Genomic DNA, 21559 nt, shown 5'->3' on the forward strand with positions numbered 1-21559 from the left:
TCATATATACGTCAGTCACGTTGTGTGTCGATAACGTAGAAGTAGATCGCGACAAGTAATATTCTCGGGACATACAACTCAGTGAGTTAATGCCTTAATAACTAACTGTCCTATATTCATGCAACGACCGTGAACCTGGATTCCAACGACCCCTAATTTCATCACAACTTGAGACTCAGCGGACTATCCGTTGAGTCAGCAGCGAACAAGACATCTAGTGCTCGAAGTATAGCTTGGCCTATCATCTGGGCATCTTCATCCGTGAGAACCGATGTCCAATATGACAATTCCATGAATATGTCATCACCGACATCCGAAACGTAAACGGAGATAGCATACTATAACTGGTTAGCTTTGATGCGAGTTCTTGGATTTAGAGAACGGCTTACCTCGTCTGTCATAAACGCATCAACTTCATTGAATTGGACACTACTCTGAGAGCAAGGCGATTGTTTGGTCACGCGTTGCATATTCAGAAATGTGTTATACATCGGCCCGTCAATCCCAACGGCTGCGCGGATTTCTTCTAGAGAGCAATTTTGGCTCTTTTTCATGAGTTAGCATGCCATAAGGTTAAGAAAAGAATTGGTGCCTCTATTTGCACCGAAGTGATTGATTAGCCACTCACCATCAATGTTTCAGCATAGTTGGACTGCAAAGCCCGTAACATAGATTGCAGTGTCCGGTGGCCACTAGCTTTAACCGTGCAAGGTAGAAGGTTGATTAGGGGACCCAGGATGGTATCGACTTCGGGCAGGGGAGCATCGCGTCCGGAGAGCATGAATCCAAAATTCACATCGTCAGACCTGGTAAAATGGCGGAGTACAATAGCCCAAGCAGCCTGAAATAAGTTGGCAGTTGTAGCAGCCTGCTCTTTGCAAAATGCGCGAATCTTACTGGTCCGATTAATCGGGACAGCGATGCTATTAAATGATCCATGAAGAGGAGGATTCGACGTAGATGTTGTGCTTGTCATGTTGATGCCTCTATTTGATCGTTCATCGGGCAGGGATGGGAAAAAGCAGGGTGAAGTGCCCTCTAAGTGATTCTTCCAGAAGCTGACAGCGCTTGGCTTGGGCAGACCTTCAATGTAGGAAATGAAGGCACGATAAGGAGAAACAGGCATGCTGTCCAAAGCAACGCCGTCTCCTCGAAGACTTGAGTATGCCATTTGGAAATCGTGCCATAGCACTGATATACCCACAGCGTCATACAAGGCGTGGCTGATCTGCAGCTGAATGAAGACACGCTTCTCCGACATGGTCTCTGCAAGAACCATGCGATGTGGTGGCAGTCCATAGTCCGGAATATCAGGCGAAATATTGAAAATAGACGTGGGATCAGTTGATAAAGCATCCGTGATATAGGAAACAGGAGCTGTAAAGTCTTTCAGCACGATTTGGTATTGCCGACCGGTCTGCTTTCCAGCTCTGAAAGCTGTGCGAAGTACGGCGTGACGATTAACCACCATTTGCCACCCCATAGCGAGGTCCTCCATCTGAGTCGATCTGTGTTGAGATGGCAGTTCGGCCTCTACTATGAAGCTTGCAAACCATGCATTCTTTTGGGTTTCTTGGATTGCGAGAATACTGCTCTGCATAGGTGAGGAAGGGTAGACGGCTTCGATGTTTGACATGTCGTCAAAGTCGAGGTCCCCATGCTCAGCTTCAATGAGAGTTGTTTGCGGTATATAATCATCTGATATAGAGTTTGGTCCACCCACATCACGAGTACATCGAGGTGCCAGGGCTGCAATTGTTGTGTACTGGAAGATATCCCGCACTTTCACTGTCACACCTTCAGCACGACAGCGGGCCATGAGCTGCATAGCCAGCACAGAGTCGCCAGCAAGCGAGAAGAAACTTTGGTCTGTACTGATGCTCGTCGCATCGAGATGGAGGATATCTCCCCAGATTCTTTGAAGCATTGCTTCCATGTCGGACTTTGGCGGAACAACTCTCGACTGGGAAGACGTAGTCAGGTCTGCGTACAGCTGTTCGTCAATTTCATCCAGCCATTGGTTAATGAAGCGACGATTGGTCTTGCCAGAAGGGAGTTTGGGCACATCATGGACTGGTACCCAAAGGCTGGGTACCATGTGCCGTGGCAAACTCTTCTTCACCGATTCAATAATATCGGCAATTTCTGCCAATGATCTCGATTTAAGGTCAACATCGTCAATAACAGAAACTCCACCTCCTTGATGTAACTTCTGGTCGCCAAGAGACATAAGAGCTACCAGTCGCTGCTTCAGTCTGCCATCCTTGGGGACGGCCGCCACAACAGCCTTGAAAGCAGATCCTGCTTTCTCTGCGATGCGATACTCCACTTCGCCCAACTCAATCCTCTGTCCATGAATCTTGACCTGAACATCCTTACGTCCCAAATAGTGTATGCTGCCATCAGAAGTCCAACGAGCCAGATCTCCCGTCTTATAGAATCTGCCAGCGTTCGAGGAGGCGGTAGCCCATCGTGGCATTTCCATGAAAGCAGCTTTGGTCCTGTCGGGATTGTTTAGATAACCACGTCCCACAATTGGTCCATTGACTACCAGTTCACCAACGGCTCCTGGGGGAACCAGCAGTTGGTCGTTTTCGGGATCGACAATCCAGAGCCTCGACTGTAGAGGCTTTCCGATTACAGCGCCCCGAGCACCAGCCTTGAGCAAATCGCTCCCGGTCGAGTTGATCGCGCACTCACAGGGCCCATACGAGTTGAATAGTCGAACTTTGTCGGTCCATTTGTTAATAATGTCGTCTGTCAGAAGCTCACCAGCTGTCACTACCGTTTTCATGTACGGCAGTTCGCTCGGCTCCAAGGTGCGCACCACAGTTGGGGTCAACTGTGTAAATGTCGCTTGGAGTCTGTTTAATGCTGCCGTCAGGTCTCCAAGACGATCTTCCTCCGATATAATGCACACACATGCGCCGTGTGTCAGAGCGAGCATCGTCTCTCCGATGCTAACATCGAAAGCATAGGAGGAGAAATGGGCGACTCGGGATTCGCTGTTCATTCCAAACGTACCAAATCCTCTAGAGGATGCGTATAGGTTACGATGTTCAAGTATAGCACCCTTTGGAGTCCCCGTACTTCCAGAAGTGTAGACAATAAAGGCTTTGTTATCAGGCTTGACACCAGTGCTGGGAGCAGAGGCACAAGGAGGGAGCTTGTTGAGTGTCTCCTCTGTGACAACAACCGCCTGTAGACCGGTCTGTGCCACGAGAGGAGTTTGAAGTGAAGAGGAGAGCACAAATGGTGCCTCAGTATCCTTCAAAATTGTTTGCAGTCGCTCCAGGGGATGAGCGGGATCGAGAGCGGCGCATGCAGCACCTGCTTTCAACACACCCAACATGGCAACAATCGCCCAGATAGACTTCTCAAAGCAGCACGGGATAATAGTTTCAGGGCCTGCTCCTAATTGTTTGAGATGATGCGCAAGTTTGTTAGCCATGCTATCCAATTCCTGAAACGTAAGAGAGCCTTCGTCAGAGACCACAGCAACGGCCTCGGGTTTAGAAGCAACTTGCTCCTCGATAACTTCATGAAGACAACGCTCCTCCTCGACCAGTGGAGCATTGTTCCAGCTTTGCAAAAGAGATGCATCATTGCTCGTGCATAGCTCAAGCTGTCCGACAGTCTGCATCGGGTTGTCTAGAAGACTTTCAACAACGTCAAGAACAAGATCGATAAGCCGATCGGCTTGCTCCTCTGATAGAAGGGAAGTCCAGTAGTTCATCAAGATAGCAATTGAACTCTCAAAATTTTGAATGTCAATGCTCAATTCATACTACATTTGCAGAAGTTTATGTTAGCACTATACTTGTAAGCAGACGACAATTCGGGAAGACGTACCTCAGTAGGGTCATGGAAGATGCGACTACGAAGATCGATGGTCCGATGGGCTGTTGAGTCTTGTTCATCGGCAAAGAATGCAGTTACTCCCTTCTGCACATTCACAACTGTGTTGAAAAGGGCGGCAGATTGTCCAGGTCCCCGAACAGCGTGTAAAATCTCTTTGAGCGAGCATTGTTGATGTGGTAGTGCCTGGAGATACGAGTCATTTGCTTCTTTACAGAGTTCAATGAGGGACTTGGATTTATCAACATGGGCATAGAATACCAGCATATTGATGAGAGGTCCCATAATGTTGTGAACGTCCTTGATGGGAGCATCGCGACCTGAAGCAAGGTATCCGAAGCAAACAGAATCGGCGCCGACAAAAGAGCGCAAAACGATGGCCCAAACCGTCTTGAATACATCTGCAATCGTAATGTCGTGCTCTTCGCATAACCGAAGGAGAGAGCTTGCCTTGTCTCCTTCGATCCATCTCTCGACGATACCATCCTCAGTTGGATCAGCTGAGGCACGCGTCGTCAATGCCGGGAAGTGAGAGGTTGCAACCCCACCAAGATACGATTGCCAAAACTTGAGGCCAGCATCTTTAGACTGCCGCTGAATATATGAAATAAAATTGCTGTAGAGCGGTGGATCACCCGATGGGAGCAGGTCGTCATAAGACAGGCAAATATCTCGCAGCAGCGCGCGCATTGAAGAGCCATCATCCAGGGCATGAGTCATGGCTAAGTGGCAATAGACCACCCCAGATGGCAGTTTGCAGATGGAAAAGCGGTATGGGGGACCATCCTTGGCATATTGGTTCACCTCGATGGATTCGGTGAAGTCTTCGAGTTTTTCGCATTCCAGCTTCAATACTGGGACGGTGACTCGGTCCAACACAACTTGAAGCATGTTCTCTCCACCAAAAGATTCCTCTAAGAATACGGAGCGCAATGCCTGGTGTCGCTGAGCCACCTTAATCCAGGCTTGTTCAAGTCTGTCCACGTCGACTAATTCCGTAGACTGGACTAAGACCTCGAACAAAGCTCTAACATGATAGCGATCTGGTGACCTAGCCTGGCTGATTAAGATACCTTCTTGCATAGGAGAACAGGGGAAGATATCTTCGATACTAGCGCCAGTTCCATCGAGATGTAAAATTGATGCGCAGCTATTCACAAGTCGAGTAAGTTGTTGTGGTCCCTTGGTTGGCAGGAGTCCAAAACGGCCAGGCGTAGCGATGGGCTCGTCAACTCTTCCTGCCACACCAGCCTGTTCAGCCAATTTTCGGATTGTCTTTAGCCTGAAGATATCCTGAACAAAAATGTTCAAGCCAGCGGCGCGTGCCTTGGAAACCGCCTGCATTGCAGAAATAGAATCGCCTCCCAAGCCAAGGAAACTGACTGTCACGCCAATAGTCGAAGGTTTACACTTCAATACCTCGGACCAGACCTTTTGCAAAAGAAATTCGACGTCATTTTCAGGTGGCGATAATTGCGACACCGCATCCGAAGTTGACATTGCTTTTATTTGGCTGAAACTCTCTTCGTCCATCGAATCCAACCAAGCTTTAACGGTGCGCTTGTCCAGCTTGCCAGAGGAGAGCAAAGGCATCTTCTGAACAATAACCCACACAGTCGGTAACATATGCTTAGGCAGCTGTTTTTCTAACTCGGATCTGATCTGTCCAAGCTTGGTAGATACCTGCGGCATGTGGCGAGAGTCGCTGATAATCTTGAGAATTTGCTGAGGAGAACTAGCCAGGGGTCTGTCTTCTTTCAATGATGCTACTGCAACCAGACGACCTTCCAGTGGCCCTGAACGTGGAAGTTGAGCCATTGCATGTTCAATTAGCGGGATACGAGCCATATTATGATTAATATCGTCAAGTTCAATTCGGTGTCCGTGAACTTTGACCTGGGTATCCTTGCGGCCTTGAATAGAGAGGGATCCATCCAAGTTATAATACACAAGATCACCCGATTTGTAAAGTCGTTGCTCTGTACCACTGTCATCGGCGAACCAGGCTGGCGGTTGAATAAAAGCTGCATCTGTCTTGACTGGGTCGTGAAGGTAGCCTCTTGCCAGAGTTGGCCCACCAATGACCAGTTCACCTCGGGCGTACATTGGGAAAAGACGACGGTGATTGCGGGGATCAACTACCCATAATGAGCAGCCGAGTCGGCGCCCCAGGTTGGAAATATCTGACGTCGGTTTGACACCAACATTGGCATTTGTCCAGATAGAACACTCTGCTGGGCCGTAACTGTTGATGAGACATATGCCCGGCCTACCACCCCAGGTTGAGAAGTTGTTATGGGTCGCATGCTCTCCTCCAAGAACAAGAGTCCTCACTGTAGGGACTTGTTCGGGCGTCAGCAAAGCTGCTACAGTCGGTGTAAGGAACATCCATTCCACCTCCATTGAGTTAATGGCAGCGGCCAACCGATTCAATCTGTCATACTCAGAAGGCACGCAGATGCACCCGCCCACCATCAGTGTTGTGAAAGTCTCAGCGATGCTCAGATCATATGTGTAAGATGCGAATTGCAGGACCCTAGTACCGCTGTGTAGGCCCAAAATTGGGGCATGAGATCGGGCACTTGAACAAAAAGCACCATGTTCAACTACGATTCCTTTAGGAGTTCCTGTGCTCCCAGAAGTGAAGATAACAAAAGCTGGGTTGTTGTGATTTGCTGGGGAAACTGCTGCAGTAGGCTGAAGAGCCTTAGCGGAAACTTCAAGGTTGCGTAGAGATTCCTCCCCAACGAGGACGATATGGGGGACAATGTTGGCAAGCAGGTCCTTGTGCTGCGGTGCTACCAGTACCACTTTGGCTCCTGAAGCTTCGATAATGCTCCGAAGTCTTTCAATTGGCTGGTTCGGATCAAGGGCAACGCAAGCGCCGCCGGCTTTGAGAATCGCGATCATGGCTACCGGCGTCCATGGGGACTTATCCATGCAGAAAGGGACAAGAGACTCTGGTCCCACCCCAATCTCTCGCAGACAGGATGCCAGATTATCGGTCATAGAATCCAGTTGCTTATACGAGATCGATATCTTCGGATCACTGGAGCAGACGGCAGGAGCTTCTGGTTGCAGTTTTACCTGCCTCTCGAAGGCATGGTGGATACAGTCAAATACTGGCTCAGGGATATCCGCATTCCAAGACTGCATCATTTGAGTGTGGAAATCATCCACCAAATCCACAGCAGAAATACACTGTTCTGGCTTTTCGAGAACAGATGCAATCGCTGCCTGGATAGTATGCGAAAGGACGATGGCCTGTGCCTCAGAAAGGCAGCGATCCCAGTAACTAAGTGTGAGCCAGAATCCTTCGTCAGAGTCCAGAATGTTGAAAGCAATATCGTACTATAAAAGACGCAAGAATCAGTTAGCAATTTTCTATCAATTTTATTTTCATTTTCTTGCAAAGCAGTGGGACAGATAAATAATATTTTTCTGACGCGCGCATTAAAATCAGTAAACTAACCTCGCTGCGGCTCTGAACATTTTCAGGCACAAAGAGAATATCACCTGGCATGTCCTGGGGCTTTTTGAAGCCACCAGCATGGCCCAGGTTGACAATGGTATTAAAGAGCGGCGTACCACTAAGTCCCAAAGCGTGATGAATCTCGCCGAGGGAGCAGTGTTGATACGGCCAGCTTTTAATGAAGTCTTGCTGCATTTCCTCAATGAGGCCTAAGACTGTGGTTTCGGGGCTAACATTGACGTTGCGAATCAGCATGGTTATCATCGGACCCAGGATATCATCGACTCCGGGAAGTGCAATATCGCGACCCGATGCCAGGTAACCAAAAGTAGCCGTATCAGAAGACGCATCAGAGAAACATGGCAGAACCATTGCCCAGATTGCGGACATAAAGTTTGCCAACGTCGTGCTATGCAACTTGCAGAATTCTCGCACTTGGTCCTTTTGCTGAATAGAAAGCGGCACATCGGTGCTCCGGTGAATAGGTGAACTGCCAACCCCGGATTCGTTAAGCAGAGGGAAATGGCATGGTGTTGCGTCTTTGAGATTGTCTTGCCAAAACTGAAGCGTCAGTTCTCCGGACTGAGACTCAAGATGAGATATGTAGTTTCTGTAGGATGGTCCTGCTGGCAAGAGTTTATCATCGTAGGCCAGCAGAAGGTCCCGCATCAGAATTCCGGTTGAAACGCCATCAGAAAGCGCGTGGCTAATGTCGAGACGCAAATAAACGTCACCAGTTGCCAACTCGCATAGTGTAAAGATGTATGGAAGGATGCCTGCTTCGTGTAGTTGTGGCAGTGGCTGATGCGTCAAGTCATCAAAATCGTCAAAAGTCGCCAATTGAACTGGATGATTCACTGCTCGAAGAACAACTTGAAGGAAAGCTGAACGTCCGTGGTGAGCCTCAACGAAATGGGTCCTGAGTATATCGTGGCGGGTAATGACGCTTTCGCAGGCTGCTTTAAGCCTGAGTATGTCCAAGTCTGCGCTGGGAGATTTCGGGAGCACCTTCCAGAACTCTTGCCCATCGTAAATACTAGCTGATCGTAAAGTACTCAGTAAAATTCCTTCTTGCATTGGTGAGCAGGAATGAATAGATTCAATCAATGACATATCAGAGATCTGCGCCTGAGACTTGCAGCGCTCTACCAAATTGTCAAGAGACGCATAGTCCTCGACGTCCAAAAGAGGGAAATCGGATAGTGTAGGCACAGGATAAGCTTGAGCCAAGACCGAAGCAGAGGATCGAAGTAGATCTTCGAATGCTCGGATCCAGGCAAGGATGTCGCTTTGGCGTGCCATGTTCTCATGATAATGGAATCTGATATCTATTTGTCCATCAATGACTTCCGCAGATACCTCGAACAAAGATTTTCTTGTCTGGTGCTCAGAAATATCGTTGCCTTCGACACAAGGCATCTCCTGGAACAACGCGGTTTCAAGACACGATTTTTTAGTATAGGCCAAGAATACCTCCACATCTTCAAGTCCCGTAACGTTGTGATGGGCGAAGCGACGCTGGTCTTTGACGCATCTCAGAGTTTGAACTATCCGTGTTTCAAGATCGCTGCTGACAGGCGCTGTCGTGTAATTCTCTTCTGCGCATACAGCCGATATGGTCGTAAAACACCCAACAGCGCTAGAAATGTTACTGTCATCGGCTTCTCCATCTCTATCATTACTAGCACAGAACACCTTCGGTGGAGGGCGGTCAGTGAAGGTGTTTGTGAAGGAGTGACAGAGTGCAGCCAGTAGTATTTCAACAGCTTCTGTTCTCAGTGTCAGATTGGCTTTTCCGAGAAGAAGTGATGCTGTGTCGGGATCAATTGAGATGTCTGAGGTTTTGATACCACTGTGAGTATTGGGATGATGTTGCATGCCCCAGTAATCCATAAAATTAGTCTGAGCTGTGCCTAATATTGTAGCAAAGCTATTGTTAGAAAGCTTTCGCTGAGATTTATTGAACTGTGCAAGAGCCCAATCTTGGAATGACGTTGAGCTACAGCCAGCAGGTGCATGCAATAGCAGAGTTTCCAGATCTTCTAATATGACCCGTAATGATGCATCATCCGCGATAAGAGGGTGCATGGCCAGGATCAGTAATTGACTGCTCTCGGTGTTCACTGATTCAATGTCGACCAGACTTGCCGCCACAAGGGGGCCTTTCGCAATATCCAAATCAGGTTGCGTGGACAACAATAGCGACTGTGCCTCTTCAAGCGATGTCGCATGCAGATGGCCAAGCTCCAAGGGATTTCCTGGCGTGTCCACCAATCTTTGCGACCAAGCACCGCTCGAATCGCGCTCAAAGTGAGCAGTTAGCATGGGATGCCGCTCATTAAGTGTCTTGAAAGCAGCGTTCATTTCATCGAAATCTACTCTGCTTTTGAGTTTCGCGATTACTTTCTGAGCAACAGTGTTGGTCGTTCCGGCATGGCTTCTGAGCTGCATGAGCTGTGACGGCGTTAAAGGGAAGGGCTGGATTTTGCCAATGGCTCCAGCTAAATTGGGATTTCCACTGCTAATAAGTTCCGCCAGTGCTGACACGGTACGATGACGGAAAATATCATGAACAGCCAGATGTATACCCTGAGATCTCAGTTGCGATGCCACTCGTATGGCAGAGACACTGTCTCCTCCGAGGCTGAAGAAGGGCTGGTCAACATCAATCATGCTTTTGGGAAGGCCTAGTGCTTCTGACCAGACAGAGACTAGGAGTTTCTCGATGTCTGTAAGCTCAGAGGCCGGTTTGAGAGAGTTACCAAGCGCAAGAATGCGCTCGCAGGCTTCTTCGTCCAATCTCTCTAGCCACTGCCCAACCGCGCGACGGTCCAGCTTTCCATTTGGATTTAGGGGGAGAGCTTCAACTGGAACCCATACGCGAGGTAACATGTATCCGGGTAGGGCAATTTGTAGACCTTTTCGCAGTTCTGCCACGTGAGTTGCAACATCGTCATCCGTCATGACCTCGAGAATGCGCCCAGAGGCCGAGGAGGCATTGCTCTTTGAGAATACCACGACCAACTTCTTGGTAAAATGTCCATTTTTGGGAACCATTGCAGTTGACTGGCTCACTCCATGACTCGATAGGGCTGTCTCAACCTCACCCAAGTCAACTCGTTGTCCGTGGATTTTGACTTGGGAATCCATTCGTCCAAGGTAGATGATGGATCCGTCGGGCTCATATCGGGCCAAGTCACCTGTTTTGTATAATCGACGCTGATCACCAGCACCAGAGACAGGGCACATTTGCGTCCAAGAAGGATCAAATATGAAAGATTTCTCTGTCTGGTCCTTGTTGATATATCCACGCGCCAGCAGAGGTCCTTCTATAAGAATCTCGCCAGCGCAGCCAATAGGAACGAGCTTGTTGTGGTCATTGGCATCAACTATCCACATCAGGGTACCAGCAGGCTTTCCAAGAGTACCATTTTGGACATGATTCGGGTCAACTAGCATTCCGGAGCTGATGATGGAACACTCTGCAGGTCCATACGTAACAACCAAGTTTGTATGGGTCGCCCATTTGCTGGCCAACGTTTGGGGAACCACCTCACCAGCTATATCAACTGTCTTCAGCGGGAGCTCTTCTGGATTAAGTAACGACGCCACAGTAGGCGTCAAAGCAGCGAAATTGACACCATGAGCCTTGATGAACGCTGGCAACTCGTTCATTCTCTCGTACTCGGTTGGAACGCAAATTGTACCACCAAAGGCAAGGGTGGTAAATATCTCTTCCAAGCTGGCATCAAAGGTGTACGAAGAGAATTGGAGAACACGGCTAGATTCAGACATTTGAACTAGAGGTCCGTGGGCAAACATGCTGGTACTCATTGAAGCATGAGTCAAGATGATACCTTTGGGTGTTCCGGTGGAACCTGAAGTGAATGCTATAATAGCTGGGTGGTATGGCTGTGCCTGCGACGGAGTCTTGCTAGAAAGAGCTTCGAAGCGACTCATCATAGCACTGGCTGTAGAAACCGATGTGTCAATGGGTACCGCAGTTGGTATTAATGTTTGGAGCCTATCCACGTATTTTGAGTCGCAAAGAGCAAGCGTTGCCTCGGTAGCCTCAATCATATTAGTAAGTCTTGAATCAGGAAACTCTGGACTGAGGGCCACGCAAGAGCCGCCTGCTTTCAAGATGGCGTACATCACCACTATAGTCCAGGGTGATTTGTCGAAGAAGAAAGGCACCATCACCTCAGGTCTGACACCTAAGAAAGCAAGGTGGGCTGCAAGAAGAGAAGAGAGTCTCTCCAATTCGCCGTATGTGATGCTCAGACCCGATGTGACGATGGCGTCTACATCAGGTTGCATCTTAGCCCTTTTCTCCACGTGCTCATGGACACAAGAGTAGTTTGTCGGAGGCATCTCACTAGCCCACTGCATAATATGAGACCTATGAGCTTCGCTCAGTATATCGAGGTCGCCCACTCTGCCAGAGGCTCCCTGGACAAGACTTTCAAGAACATGTAACAAGGTTTGCTGCATGAGCTTGGCTTGTTCGTTCGATAGACAGCTTGTCCAATAGCTGAAACTCAAAGAGATGTTTGTATCCGTATGTACAACGTCTAAGGAAGCATCGTACTATGATTTAAAAAACCGACGTAAGTAAATAAGAATCGACTGTGCACACATGGGGGAAACTTACTTCAGTTGGACCGCTGGCGTCCATAACTTCAAGCTTGATGCTAGATGGCGATTCTTCAGCAGCTGCGACGTCACCTTTAAGCACGTTCACCACAGTATTGAACATTTTACCGCGTTGCCTGCCCTCATCAAAAGCTCGTTGTACTGCGGCGAGAGAAGTATGCTGGTGCTCTAATCCGTTTAGGAAACCATCGTGTATGCTGCGTATCATTTCCAGAATTGGCATCTCTGCATTCATATCGACTCGCGAGACCATCATAGTAATCAAGGGCCCGATGATGGATTCTGCTTGTGGTACCGGAATTGCTCGTCCAGATGTCAGTAAGCCAAAGCAAACTGTGTCCATGCCCACGTATGCCCGCAACACGAGTGCCCAAACAGCACTGATCACAGTGGCAATCGTGGTGTCATAGTTCCTACAAAATTGGAAGATCAATTCTGTAAGGTGTGGATCCAAGATTTCATCAATTTCATTGCACATATTTTGATCTTGCAAATTGTTAAGTGAGGGTAAGATGCAAGGCTCAAGGCCTCGTATAACAGAAGTCCAGTATTCCAGTGACTTCTCCGTCGAGAGTTGTTCAAGGTACTTGATGAAATCTCCGTAAAGTGGTGGGCTATGAGAGAGAGGTAGCTGCTCATCATATGCTAACAGAAGGTCTGTGATGAGGACTTTCATGGATTGTCCATCGATCAAGGCATGGTTGATCTCAAGTCTACCGTAAACGTCTCCCGTGGGTAAGACTTGACAGAGGACGAACCGGTAGCCAAGCCCATTTAGTGGAATGGAATCCACGACCACATCTTTAAAAGGCTCCTGTGAGTTAGAGGAACTAATGCAAACAACGGGAGCCTCTACCGTTCTCTTAACCACTTGCACATACGGGGTTGCATCGTCGCCTTCAACGAAGAAAGAACGAAGCGACTGATGCTGCGCTGTGACAAGGTCGATAGCACGGCGAAATCGCTCCAGGCTGACAGGCTCAGTGCTTGTGCAGGAGACGATTTTGAAATCGTTGATCAGATCGTAAAGGCCGTCCTGCCTAGCACGGCTAAACAAGATACCTTCTTGCATGGGTGAGCAGGGATAAATATCCTCGACACTGTCCATATTTGTGCCAACATCTTCGAGATTGGATGCAACCTTGGCCATTAACTTCTCAAACTGTGAATTGGATAAACGTCGCGATAGCAGTGAGAATAGTGCATCGGTTGCACCAACTTGTGCTTGAACGCCGCTGGGAGCCGAGCTGGCCCGTGTTGCTCTTTTGGCGATTTCGGCTAGGGTACGATAATGTAGAATATCATGCATGGATACTTGGATATCTTCGTTGAGCAATCTGGAAGATACCTTAATCGCGGAAATGGAATCTCCTCCAAGGCTGAAGAAACTTTGGTTGACACTAATTTGTCCCTCTGGAACATTGAGAACATGGCTCCATGCTTTGGCCAGACTCTCTTCCATTGGGCTCAGGGAGCCTGACGAGGCCAATGCATTTGTTTCGTCATCATTGTTGAGCGTCAGTATGCTCTCGTATGTGTCGTTATCCACAGATTCAAGCCATTGCAGAAGAACACGGCGGTTCAATTTGCCATTCAGCGTGACGGGAATCTTTTCCAGCAAAATCCACGACCGCGGCATCATGTAGCTCGGGACGCGATCCTCCAGCCAACGGCGAAGATCTGAGATTTTCTCACGCGCCTCTAGGCCATCCTGAAGGTTCAAAGGCTGATCAGCGAATCCCAATATGGCGTCTGCCAGATCCATAGAAGAGATGATTGCCGTCAATCTGTTAGCAAATAGACCTTTCTTCGCAACGAAGCATACCGCATGCTTGATCATATCGCTCGCGGTGATGTGATGGCTGACTTCTCCCAGATCAACTCTCTGGCCGTGAATTTTGGCCTGGGCATCTTCAGCTTTCCTGCCCAACATTGTCATTGATCCATCCTTGTTGAAGCGGACAATGTCTCCCGTCTTGTACATGCGTCGTCCAGCTTGTGCGATGCCAGACACTGGGAAATCTTTCGTCCAAGCTGGATCTACAATAAAAGTAGTCTTCGCCAAGGTCGCGTCCAAGTAGTCTCTACCCACCAGCGGTCCTTCAATGAGCAGTTCGCCAGGAGCTCCAAGAGGCACCAACTTATTATGGTCCACTGGATTGACGACCCAGAGAAGACCACCCGAGGCGGGACCGAGCTGTCCATTCCCGAAGCCACGCACTATGGATCGAGAGATGGCGATTGAACATTCAGAAGGACCATATGTCGCGACCAATGTGGCATTGTTTATCCACTTCGTCACCAGAGTATCAAGTACCGGCTCTCCGCCAAGGCAAATAGTCTTCAAACTTGGAACTTCCGATGGGTCAAGAAGACTCGCAACGGTGGGGGTAAGATAAGCCCAATTGACTTCGAGCTTGTTTATCGTAGCTGCCAAGCTGTTAAGGCGTTCATATTCGGTAGGTATGCAGAGGCAACCCCCAGAACAGAGGACCAACAGAATCTCAGCGAAACTCATGTCGAAAGTATAGGACGCAAAATGCAGACCCCGTGCTTGTCTACCCAGCGGGTCTATGACACGATGGTGCCAAAGAGCAGAGGCAATAGATTTATGCTCGAGAATATTTCCTTTTGGCACTCCGGTACTTCCAGAAGTGAAGTTGACGAAGGCGGGATCACTCGGTGTAACTGATGAGGTGCACCCGTCAACCTGTGGGATGCGATCCCAAAGGTCTGGGCTGACCGAAACTATCATTAGGTCTGGCAAACCTTCAAATAGCTCAGTATATTTGTCCTCACAGACGACTATTCTTGCTCCCGTTATTCTGATGATGTCTTTCAGTCGTTGGATCGGATAGGACGGATCAAGAGCTACACAAGCTCCTCCAGATTTGAGAATGGCAAGCATGCTAGCAACAGTCCATGGTGACCTGTCGAAGCAAAACGGCAAAGCCATTCCCGTTCCCACTCCACAAGTTTGAAGATGGGCAGCGAGTCTTGTCGAAACATCGTTTAGCTGCGCATAGGTCCAGTTTGCTTCTGCGCTTGTAGTACTAATTGCTGCAGCATCTGGGTGAATGGCAACTTGCTCTTCGAATAGTTGATGTAGACACGACTCCACGATGTGCGGGTTATGTGCGTTCCAAGAATGGAGCTGACGGCCGTGGCTTTCTGAAAATACTTGAATCTCACTGACCGTTGATTTGCCCGAGCTCTCTAAAAGAGAGCTTAGAGTCTGCAACAAAGTCGCTCGGAGATCTACGGCTTGCGCTTCAGAGATGCATGATGTCCAGAAAAGAAGATCGGCCATGATGCCCTCATCAGAGTCCACAACGCCGAAAATAACATCATACTACGGCTTATGTTAGGCAAAGCTTCTAGTAATATCTTGGGGGGCTTCATCTTACCTCAGCTGGGCCTCCCTCTCCAACAAGTTCCCAATTAATAGCAGGCAACGTGTCGGTCTCGTATACTGAAGAGACCTTTTGTACATTTACCAGTGTGTTGAAGAGACTTTGTCCTCCAAGGCCCAGGCCACTCTGAATCTTTGCCAACGAGCAATTTTGGTGCGGTAGGTTACCCACAATGCCATCGTAAACACTGCGGACAAGAGATGCGATTGTCGTAGACGGCTGAAGGTCGACTCTTTGGACAAGCATGTTCAGAAGAGGTCCCATCAATTCATGGACATAAGGTACCGGAACATCTCGACCAGACGCCATGTAACCGAAGCAGACTGTCTCTGTATCGTTTCCAATGTAGGTCTGAAGTACCAGGGCCCAGACGGTGTTCATAACGGCGGCAATAGTAACACCATGCTCTCTACAGAAGCTCCGCAGCGCAGCAACCTGGTCGTCAGGGATTGCAATGTCAAGCCTACCAGGTGTAGAGCCGGATTCATCAAAGTCATTCAGGCTTGGGAAGTGGGATGAACTTATTCCATCCAATCGATAGTTCCAATAAGCATATGACTCGTCGGTGGGGTTTGTTAATAAATAGTTAATGAAGCTGCTGAATAGAGGTGGCGTTGGTAGGGATATCTGGTCGTATACAAGTGACAACTCGCGTATCAAGACTCTCAGACAAGAGCCATCAAGCAAGGCATGATTGATGACGAACTTGCAAGAAACGCCATCAGGAGACTCGCAAACAGCCAAATGATAGGGAAACCTGGCGGGATCAACGACTTTGGGTGCTGGGATTGCGGTGTCGTAAGCCGAGAGATCCGACCTAGAGACTTGAATCTTGAGCGAGGCAGCATCTTTGAAGACAACCTGGACAAAGGGTACATGTTGTCCCCCGGCCTCGCAAAAGACTGTTCGCAATATTTGGTGTCGCTGGATGACAATACGACAGGCTGCCTCCAGTCTGCTAGGGTCCACAACCCTTCCATCAGACGGGGTAACTTTCCACGTAGTCTCGTGATTGTAAAGGTTTCTGTCGGGATGTCGAATCTGACTAATGATCATGCCCTCTTGGCAGGGTGAGCAAGGGTAAATGTCTTCGATCTCGTCCACGCCCAGGAGCTTCCATTGAGGCGCAACTTTCTGTATTACGTTGTCCAAAATCTCATAGTCGTATGGCAGAAGTGGATAATCGCTGAGGCATGCCAGCGGCTTTAGCGTACCGACTTGAGCGCACACTCGCGTCATAGACTCGAATTCTTCGATCCAGGTACGGATTTTCTCTTGATGAGCCATGTCAGGCGACCATTGAATGGTACATACAAGCTTGTCGCTCTCAACGATAACAGAAATGTGAACAAGCGATTGCCTGGAAGTAGTAGACCTGTTGTTCTCCTCTGACTTGTTCTCGCTAAGCATTCCACGGTATTTAAAGAGTATCTCCATCTCTTCGTTATCGTCATCGTGATAAGCAAGGCCTGTGCCATAATCGAGACTCTTGAGGAGTATTCGTCGAGCATCTTTAATTTTTCTGATCGTCTGCGAAATGTCAGTACAATCATCAGAGCTAACACTTACCTGGATTACTTCAGAAGAGCGATCGTCGCTCTGTCTCGCTGTTCTATCCTCTTCAGCAAATATAGTTGGTAAATCTCGGTCCGTGAAGGTGGCTTTAAAAGCATGCAGTAAAATTCCCATCAGAAGTTCTGCAGGCTCGGTACGAAGAACCTCGTTAGACGTTCCAAGAAGAGTTGATGTTGTCTCCTCATCCAGCTCAAAAGCTGTTGAAAGGGAATCACTCTGTAAATTTGGTCGACCAGTCATGTTCCAGTAGTCAAAGTCGGCATGATGTCGTTGATAAGCCGAAATAGAAGTGATATCTTGATGCGACTGTTCAATTCGTTTTTGAGCAGCTGGTGATTCAACGGACAACTGCTTTGTCTGAAGATGATCAACTATAGCGGAGATGGTGCGGTGCTGGAGAATCTCCTGAACGGTGACAAAAATGTCTTGAGCTCTAGCCTTCGCAACGACTTTCATTGCTGAAATAGAGTCTCCACCAACAGAGAGAAAAGCATTCGAAGCACCGATACTAGTTTCCGGAATATTGAGGGTTTCGCTCCAAATCTTCCGAAGTCGCCGGCCTGTTTCGTTTTCCTGAAAGAACGCCTCATCGTCTGTGTTTCTCTCGATACCACTGGTCTGAAACTCGACTGTGTCCTTCAGCACGTCTTCATCGACAGTAGTCAACCAAGTCCGTATCTGCCGCCTATCTAATTTACCAGAAGGCAGGAGAGGCATCTTCTGAACAGGCATCCAAACCGTTGGTACCATGTATGATGGCAACGCTGAGTGCAGCTTGTCCATCAGACGAATGCACATATCGGCTGCTGCATTCCAGCACTCTCTGTTGACGAATTGCAACTCCACGGCATCTTTATTCTCCTTTGGTCCTGTGAGGCCGTTGAGAGACAATACTGTTACCAAACGTCCCTGGAAAGGGCCAGATTTGGGTACTTCGGCGAGCGCGTGGATGGTGAAATCATCACTCAGCAGATGAGTTTCGACTTCCCCGAGTTCCAGTCTTTGTCCGTTCACTTTAGCCTGACTGTCTCCACGACCGCAGAACTTGAGTGAGCCATCACTGAGCTGTCGTACCAGATCGCCCGTCTTATAGAATGCAAATGTCTCTTTCGCAGCCCCTGCAAAGCGGGACACCCATGACGGTTGGGAGATGAAGGACTTTAATGTCTTTTCAGTATCCCCCAAATACCCCTTCGTAATATTGGGCCCTTCGATAACAAGTTCTCCCACAGCCCCAATTGGTGAGAGAATATCGTGATTAACAGGGTCTACAACCCAGGCTCTGCATCCAACTGGTTTACCGATGACGGTTGGGTCGGGCTCATAAGTCTGAGGAAACTGGCAGGCGACGCAGATGACAGTCGTCTCTGTAGGTCCGTAACCGTTGAATAGTCTAACTTTTCCGAGCCACGTATCCAAGCAGTCTTTGTCAACCGCCTCGCCAATGAGCACCAAAGTGTGAACTCCAGGAATTGAATCGGGGGCAAGTGTTCGGACGAATGTCGGCGTTAACATAACCCAGTTGACACCAACGCGTTCAATAAAGCTTGTCACGTTGTTCATACGCTCTTCATCAGAAGGAACGCAAACGCATCCACCGTGCACAAGCACTGTGAAAATTTCGGCAATGATGGAGTCAAACGTATAGGCACCAAATTGAAGTGCTCTGGTGTTTTCGTCGATCCCTGTGGCTGGTCCGTGGGCATACATACTGCAACAGAGAGACTGGTGAGGAACTACAACTCCTTTCGGCTTGCCCGTAGATCCTGAAGTAAAGAGAACATATGCTGTATCCTGAGATTGCGCAGATGTGTGGGTTCTGAGACCTGTGCTAGCAACATCCTCGTTCTCTTCAAGAGCCGCGACAAATGCCTCGTCGATGACGACGACATGTTGGCTTCTCTGTAGCTGGCTCATTCTTTGTGAAGTAGAAGTGGAGGCTATGACAATCTTGGCATTTGTATCCTCGAGGATGCCTTCAATGCGACTAGTGGGTGAAGCAGGATCTAGGGGAACGAAGGCTGCGCCAGCCTTCAGAACACCCAACATGGAGACAATTGCCCAAACAGACTTCTCCATGCACAGCGGGATCATAACACCTGGGCTTGCGCCTAAGGATCTCATGTGCGCGGCCAAGCGTGTGCTCAGCATACTTAACTGCGCGTAGGTAAAGTTGTTGTCGAGCGAGCATACTGCAATTTTTTCGGGGTGACGAGCAGCCTCGGCTTCAAAGAGGTCATGGGCGCATGCGTCGGTCACTGGAAGTTGATCCTGGTTCCACTGTAAGAGTTGATTACGGTGGTCCTTTGTGAATAGATCTAATTCCGCTATCCTGCGATGGGGGTTCTGCAGTATTTGATCGATGATCGATGTGAAGCAGCTGATGAGGTTTTCGGCATCGGCTTCTCCAAGAAGATTGGACTTGTAGTCAAGCACGAAAAGTAAGTCGTCGCCAGTATCCTCGATATTGACAACAATGTCATATTCAGCAACAGTGTGCACATGGGTGAGGTTTAGGCTGATCTCATCAGATGTGCGCCGAAGTTTTGGTCGCCTTTGGACGTCAACCAACGTGTTGAAGAATCCGCCGTTGATTTGCATTTTGCGCTGAATTGATGCCAGCGAGCATTGCTCGTGAGGCAAAGAATTGGCAATGTTCTTTCGGAGCTGGCTTGCAAGGTCGACCAGAGTTGTAGTTTCGTCCATTCGAGCTCGGGCTACCATCATGCTGATGTAGGTGCCGAGTGCCTCCTGGATTTCTGGCAACGGCACATTATGACGGCCTGAGGAAATATAGCCAAAAGCTACGTCGTCTCTCCCCAGATAGGCCCGTAGTAGTACTGACCAGGCAGCATGGAAAAGCACAGAAAAGCTAACTTTTGAGCTTTTCACCATATCCAAAATACCATCCCGGTCAAGGTTGACTTGTCGACGACATCTCTGTGGTAGTTCTTCATTCGTCCTGTTGACGCGAAGTTTGGGAAACATGGATGGCTGGGAGCCCTCCAGAAACGTTTGCCAGTATTTCAGTTTTTCTTCCTCAGAGTTGCTCTGGAGGTGTTGCACAAAGCTACGGAAAGGAACCCCCATAAGTTGGCGAGTTGGGTCATCGTAGAGACGCATGAGCTCGTGAAGAATTTTCATGCTGGAAATCGCGTCAGAGACGCCATGGTGTAGTTCAATCCTGAGACCCTCGGGCCCATTTAATGGCTTGCAGAATATTAAGCAGTGAGGGGCAACACGACCATTTTCCCATGATGGTTCCCTCGTTGCAATATCGTTGAGAGTCTCGGCTTGGATTTGCTGAATTCCTGTAGGTACATTTCTCAAAACAATCTGATGGAATAACCCATCTCCAGATGTTGATTGAACAAAGACTGTTCGTAGAGCAGCAGACTGTCGGACAATGCTGTCCCAAGATTTTTGAAGGCGCTCCAGATCAAAAGTGGCGCCATTTACTGAATGCAGTTCCATAGTGGCACGAATAATGTAATCCTCAGTGCCTTGCGTCTGACTCGTTAAAATGCCCTCTTGAAGAGGTGTGCAAGGATAGACATCCTCAATATCGTCGAGGCAGTATTCAGGGAACTTGACGAGAAATGCATTTTTGACATCAGTGCTTCCAAATTCAAGGTCTTCGGAGGTTGAGTCTGCTGATGTGATGCCTTCTGACATGGTATCTGTCTCTGTGGTCTCGTGAGACGCAACAGAGATTGGGCCGCCCTTTGCCTCCATTCCTTGAGGGCTACCGGAGATCATAGACCTTTCCACTTCGATTCGGCCTATGACCACAGTGTCAAAGTTTTCATTCATGGTGGATGAAGTGTTAAGAGATGATTGATGAATTTGGGTACAACGTTGGCTGTGCTAAGCAAACGTTGGTGTATATCGGGGTTGAGCGTGATTAAACACTGCTAACGATAGAGAAATATCGTAATTTGACTAAGAAGTAGCAAGCTACACTAATTTCAAACAACAAATACCCAACTGCTAGAATTGCAGTATGTGTGATCAATATCTGGATATATATCTACTACTCATTACATCCAGTTTTCGGAGGATATCTGGTGGCTAAGCAGTTTAATGAGACTGGAGAGTTAATTCTCAGATTCCTGACGCTCACTAGTCTTCCTGACGCTTACTAGTCTAATCAGGCCGTACTCCGTACGAGTATGCATACCCTTACCAGAGATTAGGAAATAGGATTCTGTATCCACAGCAATCGCTAGGAAGAAACGGCAAGCTGGGGTTGATTAACCGGAATCCGGATCTGGCATCCTCAATAGTGGCTAGCGTGAGCGAAAGCCACGACCGAGATCTGGAGAGATCAAGCAGGCACTGGAGTCCGAAAGTGTGGGCCTAAAAGCACCATGTTTCAGCCCATGAACGGCTCTAACTCAGCCGAGGCGGAATAAGTACGAGGAACGACTAAGACATCAAGTGTCCCTTGCTCAGCATCGACATAGGTTCCGGGCATTTCGATGGGATTATCAAGGTTCCCGCGAGTTAAAACGTTAGTGATAGGCTGAGTGGCGTGATGGCTAGGATAAGAGCTAGACCATGTGAGATGTTGGCTTGCGGCACT

At 48.6% G+C, this 21559-nt stretch overlaps 1 protein-coding gene across 1 annotated transcript; it reads right to left on the reverse strand.

Moving 5' to 3' along the window:
* Window positions 1–161: 161 nt before the first annotated feature.
* On the reverse strand, window positions 162–20787 carry T069G_08957 (AMP-binding enzyme domain-containing protein; the record flags this gene model as incomplete). Its single annotated transcript, XM_056176167.1, has 9 exons — window positions 162–338; window positions 390–545; window positions 629–806; window positions 873–3787; window positions 3853–7209; window positions 7331–11920; window positions 11985–12800; window positions 12843–15338; window positions 15394–20787. The coding sequence occupies 9 exons, from the start codon at window positions 20785–20787 to the stop codon at window positions 162–164; spliced, it is 20079 nt and encodes a 6692-aa protein (XP_056024645.1).
* Between the last annotated feature and the right edge of the window lie 772 nt (window positions 20788–21559).

The sequence above is a fragment of the Trichoderma breve genome, chromosome 6, assembly GCF_028502605.1.
Source record: "Trichoderma breve strain T069 chromosome 6, whole genome shotgun sequence".
NCBI classification, from domain to species: domain Eukaryota; kingdom Fungi; phylum Ascomycota; class Sordariomycetes; order Hypocreales; family Hypocreaceae; genus Trichoderma; species Trichoderma breve.